The following is a 12,536-nucleotide window of genomic DNA, read 5'->3' on the forward strand; positions in this document are numbered from 1 at the left end:
GGAGAGAGCAAGACCAGGACAGAAAGATGCAGATGGGAACAGAGAGGCTCTGCAAGAGGCATAAGAGATATGAGGACTTGGAGGAAGGGAGAAGGAGAGAGCAGAGCACACACACTTGATGCGACAAGCAGGTCTCTGCAGGCTGCAACTGCTGCAGCCAGCCACGAAGCAGAACCCAATTGTAGTGTCAGCCGGAGGGCAAGGGCGAGGAGCGCGGCTCCCATTCTCATGAAGCTGTGCTRCTTCATGACTCACGCAGACTGCTCTCCTGTGCCCTGTGTGAGCCAGGGCCGGGACACTGCCCAACTTAACACCACGTAAAGAAAAAGGATTGAAAGCAGATATTTAGGTTTCTGTTAACCTCTCATTCCTATATATCCTCATTTTGGCGAGTTGCAACAGGAATATAAGGCTGGACTTTCAGCTAGGTTAGGCAGAGAGGCTCTGCTGGCATCTCTCAGCTGCACATTTGTTCCCTTATTGCTATGACTCTCCCCAAGGGGCTCCCTTGCTCAGGGATGCAGGTCCTGTTGTCATCATACAGCGCTTGCATTGCTGCGCAAGAGATCTCACCAAGCTTGCATGCGGGCATGAGGCGAGACACACGAGGTGGATAAAGCAAACAGAGAATGGGAGTTGGGTGGAAGGAGAAGTGAATGGTGCTAAGCAAGAAATCAGGGCCTGTGCCTGCCACTTGCCTAGCCTTCCACTGCTGAAGAGGTGCTGGTCCTCAGCCTCTGGAAGGTGCTTTCAGGTTAAAAAGCTCTCTTCCAAGCAGCTGTTATCAACAAGCCCCCTGTTACACTAAGCAGCGACCTCTCTCCACTTCCCTCTTGCAGAAAGGTAAGAACACCTCAGAGAAAAACCTTGATCAGGACCACTCCCACATGTGGGGAGAGCCTGAGAAATGAGGAAAACATCCCTGACTTGCTTTCTGGGCTTGACCCAATACAAGTTGAAGTCAATACAACCATTTGGCTCTGGATGGGACCCCTAGCGAGCAGAACAGCTGGCTATATTAAAAAATAGCCTAACCACAACAACTGGACTACTTGACAGCCTCAGCAGAGGCCAAAGAGGGGGACTGGCCCAAACACTCAGCTTTCCTTTTGCCTACAGCTGCCATGGCAGGGTTTAGGATACTTCTGTTTGTGGAAGGCAGCCAGGATGCTTGCTGTTGTGCTGCAGTGGAGGAGGGAGAAGAAGGAGAAAAAACCAACAAATAAAACAAGAAACAAACACAAAACTTTGCCTCAGAGAGTTCACACTCCACATGGTATTGACCAAAGCATTCTCCTTGTGTCCCTCCTCTTGCATATGTATTGCCCAGCTCTGCATTAACCTGTTTCCTCACCTGTGGATGGACATGTACAACTCTGCAGGGGAAATACAGCCTACTTGGGGGGGGGGGGAAGGGGGAGAGGTTGGCAATCTCTGTTCTGTTCCCAATTCTGCCACTGTGACACTGTGCCTAGACATGGCATTTTGGTCAAAAATATTAAAAATTGGCTCCATTCATTCCAGATGAAATGGTCAGGAGCTGCAGTGCAAAGTAGAATAGCTAGTAAGTGGGCACTTAAAGTAGAAGTATTGACTGAGAGCAGGGCCTTTAATCTCTGCTCCCAGCCTATGGAAAGGGAACTGTGCTCCTCTCCTACCCTGCAAGATGAGTTTCTGTGTGCTTTAACCTTCACCAACTGATGTTTGCAAAGTACTCCTAAAGTTGCCAACTGGCAAATACCATGGAAAAATACACCCCAGATTTCCCCTGGTGCCTGATGTGCTGTGTGCGTGTCTGTGTGCACTCGCCTACACGCGGCTGTTTATCAGCTGGGCTCCCCGCGATGCGCGTCTCTGCACCTACCCCCTCTCTGTGCATGGCCTGCATTCATGTCTGTTTTCTTTGGCATTCTTCAGCATTTCCCTTGGAACTAATTGCCAAATAATATAGTTTCTCCTCAGACATCCCCTTCTGCCAGAGCGCTCCCATGAAGAGGATTATCATTCTCATACTTCTGAATCTCATGCTGTCTTGGTGTCTCTTTCAGCCTGTTCTCCCCCGAGGAGAGGGTCACAAAAACCACAAAGCACACAATTTGCAATTAGATCTGCTCTGTAATTTTTTTCCCTTGAAAAATACAAGAAAAACTGTAGGTTTTGTAAAAATTGCACAAGTAACTTTAAGAAAGCTTTAGACCAAAAAGCCTGCAAGCTTTGGAAAGAAATATTTTAATGAACTGCCTCCAAAAGTCTTCAAAAGAAAGGCGCTTCTTGGGGGAAAAAATATATATAATAAGAAGAAAGTATTTCCCTTGAAAAGTAGTTTCATTGGAAAATTTTCAGGTAGTTTTAGCTAGCAATGCAGCACTCAGCAGCTGGGGAGCTCAGCATGCCCTCTGGTGCCAAAGCAAGGTTTCACAGGCCTTGTAATTTGACAGCTCCATATAGCAGAAATAGAGATCATGTTAAAAAATCCACCCCCACACTTGTGATCTTCTGCCTTCTTTCTTTAGTAATTCCTACGAAAATTAAAAATAACAAAAGAAGTCAGAACTGATGCAGAGGGTTTTTTGCTCTGAGTAAAAATAAAGCCTATGACTTATAAAACCCAAAAGAATACCTCACTGAGGCCCTTTAACGGTCTGCATCACTACACCACRCTTACGCAAAATGAAGCGCAAAAAGGATTTGCCTGGGGTCGGACTGAAGCTAGTAGCTTTTTTATGGAAAGAAGGCTGTATAATAAGGAAAGCCGAAACACTGGCAATGGGATGAGAGAGCCAAGTTCTGGCGCCAGCTCAGCCAGAGTTGTGTGATGCTCCCTACCCTTAAAGAATGGGCAATAATAATTCCCCATCTTTGGGGAATTGCTGCACAATGGTAGTTGCTGTTTGTTAGCAGACCCATGCCAGCTCTGGGACAGCACTCACCRAGACTAACTCTGCATGATATCAAGTTTTCCTCTTTGACATTATGGAGGAGGAAAGGCAGTGATCCCCACTCTCAGAAAGGGAATGTTTTCAAAGTGACTAGAAGGACACCAGATTTAGCCCGATGATATAAAGCACATTGATAAACCTTAAAATATGTCCTGTGACTTAACCCAGGGCTCTGTTTGCCAAAAGGGAATCACTTAATCTCATCAGCGGTCCCGTGTAACCCATCCACCCTCCCCCAGCCACCCAGGCTTTTCAGCTGCAGGGAAACCCAAGTTGCTTGTGAATTGGCTTCTGAACCACTGCACTTTACAGGGTTCAACTCTAAGACAAAGCAAAAGCAGTAATGGTTCAGTTTGAAGAGCTGTGCATACATTTTGCAGCTAAAAAAAAAAAAAGAAAAAAAAAGTCACAGGCATCTGATTCATACACCACAGATGGAGTGGGTAGCTGCTGACAGCAGTGGCACCAGGCATCCCAAGTAAAGCCAGCCTTCTGCATTTATCAAAAAAATGCCAGGTCTCTGAAGGCTGCTGGTTTTCTTAAGCCTCTTGTTTTTTGAGGCTCCAGGTTTATATTTGTAGCTGCTGGACTAGACAGAATACTCTGTAAGGGCCAAATCCACAAAGGAGCCGGATTTTTCTGACTTTAGCTGCAATCATCAGGACTTCTTCAGGGTCCTTACTGCATGGTAAGCACTTCTGCAGAGTGGCTCATTATGTAGCTGTCTAAATGTTAGCTCAGCACCCAGCTTTAATCATACAGGTGGCCTTTTGGTCACCTTGGCGGGCCAACCAAGCCAGAAGGAATGCCTAGTTTTTCATTGCACAGTGCAAGGATTTCCCAGACCCTGTGACTCCACCTCAGAAGCAGTGGCCTTCCCTGCCTGTGGTCTCCTGCCCCAAACAGGGGAACATGCCATTGCTTTCATCCACACGTGGGAAAAGCAACGTGAAAGCTACCTATTTTTGTTGTCTGTTTCTCTGATACTCGGAGCTTAGTACATTTTAACCCTGACCCATGCTTGGGTGACCCATTTCCCACTACAGGTAAAGGAGCTTGGGGGGTAGCTTGAAGAAAGTGTTTTCACTCAAAAAGAGCTCCTGACTTGCCTTATTTGTCCCCCTGTAAGTGACTGGGAGCAGATGGCTCAGCCTCCTCGTGCTAGTCACTCATTTGACCGAAGTTGTCAAAGCTGTCGTGTTTGTTCAGCTTCATTGTTCTCCCAGCCCTAACTCATCATCAGCCACAGATAAACTGTCAATRCCCATCATTGTACCACTGCAGCGAGGAGGGATGACTTCAGGAATAAGGAAGAAAGCACATTAAAGGGATCAAATATCATCAAACCCTGCACCACTTGGTATGGGTACCACTCTGTTGCAACAGGCTCATGTGCTTTTAAGCCAGCTAAGAGCTGGTAGTGTCTAATTCTAGGATGTCAGGACATGTTCCCAGGCTCAGACCTTTTGCCAACCTCCTTTCTCTGCAATGTGAGATATCTCTATTCTACTGCCCTAGACACCAGAGTAATGTTTAAGAAGTCCTGAACCCCTACACACTACCTTAAAGTCTTTACAGGCTCTCTAGACTTCTACTTTTATCTCCTTCCAGGATCCTCTAGCTTCTGCCTTTAATAGCAAGAAATACAAGCTCTGCAAAGGAGTCTCTTAACCACAGTTACTCTACTGTTAGAAACCACAAGAATTACATGCTTTTAACTAGCAAAAAAATCCCAAAAAGCACTTTCCCACCCTGAGCTGACCCCTTCTTAGGGATCACAGTTCATCAGTATTTCAAGCTGAATACAGTTCTTCCTGCCCTCTTTCTGCTACATGATTTTCTCACAGGAGCTGATGTTTGGCCCGAGTCCCCTTCTGAAACAGGGCACCTATTTCAGTGCCACACATACAGACAGCACTCTTGTAGGTTCACTGCCCATGCTCACCTTCCCATCTCTGCTCAGAAAAAGCCCTTGCTCCCCAGGGACACATCAAGAAGCCAGAGGCAGCAACATGAAGTGCTGGCCATAATTTTACTCTATTGCTCTGCCTGGGACACGGAGAAAAGATTACATTTTGTACTTTATCTGCTACAAAAGCAGAACTCACCATTTGAGATAGGCACAGTCCTACTTTCAGCACACACCTGGAGAAACCTCTTACAGCACTCAGCAAAAGAAGTTACCTCAGACCCACAGCTGGGCCTCTTCTCCGCATTTAAAGGATTATCCATCAGGACAGCACCAATGGTAAGGCTGTCAATCTTGAATAACAGCCAACAGTAGGCTGATTTTCCAGAACTGAAACTTGTCTGCCACATGGAAGTTATGTTTTTCTTTCCTTTGAAGAAAGAAGATCATAACTTACTGCAGATACATCCAGATCTTTTGTAATTATCCTTTGCTGGTAGTTTATTACCAGCTGATGACACTCTGGGTGAATTAAAATCAATGTCCTCCTTTCCTATCACCTTCTTTTTTGTCATATGGGGCAAGACAACTAGCAGAAGAACTCAGCTAACAGGAATGTTAAAGGAAAGGAGGTGGCTGAAAGCAGCAAGAAGACAGACAGCTTGTAATTAGGTTAAAAGCAGCCAGATGACCTACACCTGGTAAATACTTACTCCTCTCTACTGACAAAAAACGTGTCTGAATGATTAGCTAAAGTTAGGTGTGATGAATCCCACCCTTTGTATCCATGCTTTTCAATGCCTGACATTTTGAAGAAATAGTGTCCCTGGTTTCGGAAAGAGGAAAATGAGGATTGTAACATCTGCTCTAGTACCTTGTATAAGACAGCAGCCAGCAAAAAAGTGTTCAGAGAAGATATAAATCCCTGCACTGACAGTCCTTTGAACACCCTGCCCAAAGGGAAGATCTCTCTCTAATCCCCCTAAGTTTGAGGCTTGTCTGTGCCCTCAAGGAAGAGAATTTAATATTCCTTGTAAAATCCCTGGCTCGAGTTAATCTATGCTATCGTAACTCTGGACAGCTTGTTATCCATAAAAATACCCAGTATTTTTCTAACCTTGCAGAGCTCTTGTGCCTATTAATGCCATAAGGCAAGTGTGAGGGAACACTGGGTGCTTTTGACATTTTTAAAACACATGGCTTTGCCTCTTCCCCAGGCTTTCCAGATAAACACCATGGTGAGGCAGCAGTCCACCCTGCACGGACAGGCCTGTCGGCTTAGGAATGAGACTGGTAATGCTGTTTCTTTTGTCTCCCCAGGGCATGAATCCTCATCTCAGGATTAATGGTCCGATGAACATCAACCATTACGCAACGAAGAAGAGCGTGGCAGAGAGCATGCTGGATGTGGCACTCTTCATGGCCAACGTCACCCAGCTCAAAGCAGTGCTGGAGCAGGGGTCCTCCTTTCAGTATTATGTCACCCTGATCGTGCTCATCAGCATCTCTCTCTTCTTCCAGGTGATGATTGGAATTCTCCTCATCGTCACTGGTAAGGCAGCGTCCTAGCCCCTGTGTGCCCTCGCAGGGTGCAGAGCGGCTGGCTGTGATGCTGGGGCAGCCAGGAGGTGGAATGGAGAACCAGGAGCTGTGGCCTCTTGCCCTGTGCTGTTCCACTCATTGCAACCAGGGTTGTGGAGGGATTTAAGACAGCATGATGGTAGTGGTGGAAAGTCTGTGTTACTGTTTTACAAAATGGGGAATGTCTTTTCTTTTTTTTTCTTTTTTTTTTCTTTTTTGCTCAGTTTTGCTCTGAGCACTACTCAAGTACATTCACTTGTCTCTTCCCCATTGCTGATCCCCATGGTAGGGAGAGGAACCGGGTTTCAGGCATCGTCGCTGCACACGCCTGCAATATGCCCCTCTATGCAGCTCCTGCAAGTACCACATTTTAGCCATGTCTTTTGCCCTCATCCAAGCTGGGGCCTGACAGACATGTTAGGCGGAGGTATTCCCCATATTAATATCTCATTTACTGAATCCCACACTTCTAGTGCCATATAGACAGTAGTGTTTCCAACAGACTCGACAAATTCTCCATTCARTATGGGATTTCCTATAATTCAGCCTCAAATGCAAGCTCTGTATTAAAAGCATACACTGGCCAGTAGCACTGGCTACTTTTTCTGGTGTTTCCTGCATGCTTTTCTATACAGGGCATATGATTTGAAGCTAAGGGAAAACCTGTGACTTGGTCCCTCCCATGCCCCATGCTGCACAGCCCTTCCCCATGGCAGCAGGAGTGGCTGGAGCCAGCTGTGAGGAGAAAGGGGGCAGGGGACCATGTCTGAAGACAGAGAGCCACCGGAGTGCCATTTGCATGGCCTATTGGCCGAACAGCCCTAGTAACAGGGATGTTCCCATATTTGAACTGTTCAATGCCCATCAGCTATAGCTGATCCCATTCAGGTACCCCGATACCTCTTGTTTGGGTAGGGGAGGGGGCTAGCTCTGTCAGCACTTCATCTGAAATCTGGGCATGAAGGAGGAATTGGCCTCCCAGCCCTGGTCCAGCACCACTGACCTTGTCTCCCGCACCACCCAGCCTTCCTCAGTGCATCCTGCTGAGCATGTGGAGGGATGGCGATATGGCACGTGCCCGGCTAACATGCAGTGGTAACTAACTCAGTTATTTAGAGCCAGCCCATTGGAGGGCCTTGGCACCCACATTGCAAAAGAAAATACACATGACAAAAAAAAAAAAATCTTCTTCTGCTCTATCCTTCTACCTTGTCTTAGGGCAAGCTACGGTGCCTGTAAAGACACTGAGACCATTCCCCCAGCTCTGTGGCTGTGGTGCCCAGGGGCAATTTGCTCCATGTGTGTTTGCAGGCAGTGGAGGCTCCCTGGGGCTGGGGACTTTTGACTTGGAGTCCCTGTACTTTTGTTTTTGAGCCGAACTACAAATCTCCATTTGTTTTTGCACTGTATCACGCAGCTCGTTTGAACCTGAATGATGTCACAAAGCAACCCCGTCTAAATATCCTCAACAATGCTGCCACAGCTCTCATCTTCATCACGGTCATCCTCAACATCTTCATCACGGCCTTTGGAGTGCAGAAGACTGGCCTCTACCCTACCAGGAATTATAGGGGACCTTATTAAGTCATGGGGCAAGGGAGTCAGGTAAGAAAGGGGTGAGTTCCTATCACTGCCAGCCCCTAGAAGGGCTGTCAGTCTCACAGAACATCACTGCAAGATTGAGAAATGGAAGACAATGCTACACAAATAAGCAAAGACTTTCTGGAGGTGTATTGTTGTCCCATGGACATCCAGGGCCATTGAACAAATTCCCTCAGAGAAGGAGGATTTTCTTACTTGGTCTTTAAAGCAAGATCACCAAAGCTCCCTACTTCTGGGATTAATCAGTAGCAAGTAGTTTTCAGAAGATGACAAATCCCACATTAGCAGTTGTGGTTGGGAGCTAAATTTTGGAAAGAAAAATGGATGAGTTCTGGGAGACAGACAAAGACAGCAGTGTTATCCGAGCAGAAGGAGAGGAAGGTGCTGGGGAAGCAGTGGGAGAAAGAGCTCTTCACAACAGCCTGTGTGGTTTGGTGGTGTCTGTTTAAGAATCTAACTCTTATTTTCAAAAGAGTCTTGTGAATGAGAGCCCAGCCAACTGCTTGGCTTCACACATCAGGTCAGATGAGGGAATGGCATGTTCTTAGGTCCACAGAGCTCTTAGGTCAAGAAGGTCATTAYCTCTTGCTTACATGACCTGTCACGAGTAAACATGGTTCAAATGTAATATACTGGGGCAACAGCCAGCAAGAAAGCTTGATAGAAGCATGCTATGATGAGTGAGGAAGTGTTTTGGATTCACTGCAAAGGCCAAAAGCCTCTGTGAAAGCAGTACTGGCTTTGGATCTAGAGGGATGAGAGAGTTGAAGGGCTGCTCCCTGTGCTTGGTACCACGGCCACAGTGCTGGATGATCCTGGCACACTCTGTATGTATTCCTCCCTGCCTGTGTGGGCAGGGGTGAATCTACTGCACGCTCACTGGGCATTTTTTGTCTTTCCTGCAGGATATGGGCAGTGCGACTGATGGGGCAAAGCTCTCCTCTATATTTTTGCTGACCTCAGCAGAATCCCGTCAACCCAATGAATCCAGAGAACTGGTTTAAACTTTCAAAATTGTACGTGTTTTGTTTCATACAGGCCCTTTAGTGCTTTAGCACTTCTGCAGGGGTGAAAACTTACATTGCTTTTCAAAGGTAGAGCAAACTTTGAGTGATTTCTAGTGAGAGCTGTAGAAACAACAGCAGGTATGCAATTTCAAAGCACAGTTCTGTAAATCTTTTCTCTTATTTTAGTTGCCTGCTTCTCATATGCAATATTGCCTCATTTTATAGAGAAGCCTGAACAATTTATTTTATAGGCTAAATAAACAAAAAATGTCCAGCTTTTTTGTCTCAAGCATAATTTGTTATATTTAAAACAMTGCTATCTAATAGTTTATATCCCAAATGTAAGAGTGGATTTTTTTAAACTAAAAAGAAGTTCTCGTGGGAGGATAAAAAAGTGTGTGTATGTCAACGCAGATAAAAGGAGTTCAAATGTTTTCCTAGCTGTTTAAAAATAAAATTAAATGGGAAACAGTTAAGAAAACAATCAGATATTTCCAGCATTGGAAAATGAACAATGACAGAAAATAGATATTATGTTCTGATGTCATCATCAGAGTCCTATCAGGAATATTGTCTGAGTAGCCTGATAATATTTAGGATAAAAAAAAAGAGAGAAACTCATTATACATAATGAGACACCGTAGACTAATTGCCACACTGAGAAACAGCAAATGAATAGTGTATTACTTTATAAAAAAATTCAGCATTATAACTTAAGATGTTATCATTAACACAAATATTTTAAAATATGTAATTTTTATATTGACAATGTTGGGAATTCTATTGTACTAGAACTTTTTTTTTTCTTTAAAAATTAGACTGTTAGAATTCATGAATTTTCAAAGTTCTTTGGAAAGATTTTGGATCCCAAATTGGAATTTTGTAGTCACGCTGAAAAACTGGATACTTTTAATAGCCTGTTATAAGCATATTTAAATAATGACATGCTTTTCTGATTATTAAATGATTTTTCAAAGTAAGGCAGAATCAGTGTCCAATATGGATAACATCCTTTTGCATACCCTTACTGCCACTAAGAAAGAAATGTCATGAAGTTATGTGCATATTATTCTTCAAGAACTAATGGGAGCGACTGACACTGCTAAAAAACAGATATGAGCAGATTTTGTTTCCTCTATATTTGTCTTTTCAGAATTAAATTTCTGTTTAAGTCACAGGTGGTGACTTTGTCTGGATGATTTTGTGAATGATCTTGTCAACAGTGGCTTACAGGCAAGACCTATAGGCTAGCATCAGGTCTTACCCTCAAACCACAGTGGCTTTTTTGCAGATGAAGAAAAGATGTGTAGAAAAAGTAAAGTGGAAAACAGCATTTATGTACATATTGGAATTTTAATTAGAGAAGTTGAGCACAGTCTAGGTCTGTTTGGTGAATTGGGTAAAGATGTGGCCTCTCCCCAGACCAACAGCACCATGGGGGAAATGTTTCTGAGAAGTCTCTATGATCCTGTTGTCCTCCAGGACGAAGCTTCACTGTAGAGGCAACAAAACTAATTGCAGCCCCTGGAAAACCATCAGTCAAGGGCTTGCAGCCACTACTGGCCCAACTGGGTTTATGAAAAGGTAAAAAATTATGCATCCCATTTGCAGAATCCCAATCCCGTGACTCTGCTTCACAGAGCAGGAGACAAAGTGATTAGTAATTATGACTGAATGTAAAAAAGTAGGTTCAGCTGGGGAAGAAGCATCGAGGGGAATTCATTACCAAATTGTAACTCCAATATCAGTCTTACAGAGAGCTGCCAAACGAGGTACTGCAGTATGTAAGGCCTGAGCTGAGCAGGCTTCCTGTTATCCAGCACAGGAAAGCAAAAGACCAGCAGCGCACTGGAGTGCTTTTCCCCTTGTCACCTTTAATAATTGTTTCTTATTTTAATGGAATCAGACTCATTAGCCACCCTGGCTGCCTTTTTGCCTCTCTGTGTCTGACCCCCATTTGTGCCAAGCTGTTCATATTCAAGAGAGGCAGGGCTGAAAGGAAAAGGGGCCACAATTTTAACTTAAATAACCCATTGCCATGAAAGACCTGACCTCCCATTTGTGTAGGCTGCACCAAGGACTGAGCTCAGGTCCTGGCTTTCATGTGCAGTCTCTACTCCATGAATTGGCCCCTGTTTGTGAGAGAGACGACTTTATTCTCTGCAGTCCCTCTCCTGCATCATACAGCACTCCTGCTTTGCTGGGACATATATTTATCCAGCATTTCTATCCTGTTCCACATGATAAATTCCAGGAAGATAGGAAAAAGTCTGTTTGTTACCATCCCATTCTCTACAGCACCTTGCCTAAAGGGGACTAAAATAGGTCTCACTCCTGGCTAACCATGCTTGCCATGTCTCCCCGTTCTGCTAGCCACTTCATCACTTGCAGAGCTCTTGAGGGCTTGGGTAGAGAGTGACCTATCTCTGTGGCACTGACTGCACCTTTAATCATATGAGACAAGGGGAGGCTTTAATTATATGAGACAAGAGAGGGAACATCTGATTTCTAATCTGTGCTGTATGGGGATGGCAGGTATATGAGCAACACATGGAGAGAACCGAGCTCTTGTAGGAAGACAATGTATTTATAAAACGTGGGGGAGAAACAGCATATCCCCGATTCTAACAAAGATGTGGCCCAGGAGTCATCTTGAAGGCACAGAGCCACTTTAAGGCAGAGGATTCAAAGGTACAATCCAGATTTTTAACACAAGACATTGGTATCTAAAAAACAAACAACTTAGACATTCATAAGCAATGAGAAGAAGGCAAGATGTTCACACCAGAAAAACATTACAGACAATGACAAAACAAGTCTCATTATTATTTTCACCCAATACATTTCTCTTATAATAAAACCCAGTCCTTCTTCATTCTCTTTGCTGAACTGCAAATAAACCTCAGGCCCATAATTCATTCAGGAATGCAAAAGTTCTGGTGACAGGGTCAGCATTTGTGGGCAGAGCCACTTTTCAGTGCATCCCACATTTCTGGGGTCAGGGTCCCTGGCCTGGCCACGTCCTGGCTGCAGGGAACGTCTGTTCTGCAGCATGCCCCATCATTTCCCCTGCTGTTCCCATCCAGTGACCTGCTGGAGCAGCTCCCTCCCGGCCTGTGTGTCTGATACACAGGAAAGCACATGCAACCAGTTTCCTCCTACCATCGAATCAGGACACAGGCAGGACGCACACGAAGGCCAGAACTGCAGGGCAAACTTCACCACAAACTCAGGCAAAGCTTCCTAAGAAATCCCTGTGACAGAAACAAGATCGACTGTATGGGGAAGTCAGCTTCCCTGCTTTGGCAAAGCCAGCTTCCCTTCAGCTCTTTGGGAGTTGTGCAGATTCCTGAGATAAGCCTTCTTTGCAGCAGTAGCAAACAGTGTGCAACACTATCGGCCATATGGCAGTGCAGGAAACAATTGCCAATCAGAGGTAAGCTGCCTGTCGGGTTGTGATGGCCGGGCTACAGCCCTGCCCTGCCATACCCTGTCACT

At 45.1% G+C, this 12,536-nt stretch overlaps 1 protein-coding gene across 1 annotated transcript in view; it reads left to right on the forward strand.

Annotated features, from left to right (window-relative positions):
* NINJ2 (ninjurin 2) overlaps positions 1–8,013 on the forward strand; it is a 46,989-nt gene extending 38,976 nt beyond the window's left edge. Inside the window, 2 exon segments of the mRNA XM_026070428.1 lie at positions 6,169–6,400; positions 7,847–8,013. Coding sequence (XP_025926213.1) covers positions 6,169–6,400; positions 7,847–8,013 — 399 coding nt within the window.
* The last annotated feature ends 4,523 nt before the right edge of the window (positions 8,014–12,536 follow it).

Source organism: Apteryx rowi, unplaced genomic scaffold (assembly GCF_003343035.1).
Source record: "Apteryx rowi isolate R43461 unplaced genomic scaffold, aptRow1 scaffold_31, whole genome shotgun sequence".
In the NCBI taxonomy this organism is placed as follows: domain Eukaryota; kingdom Metazoa; phylum Chordata; class Aves; order Apterygiformes; family Apterygidae; genus Apteryx; species Apteryx rowi.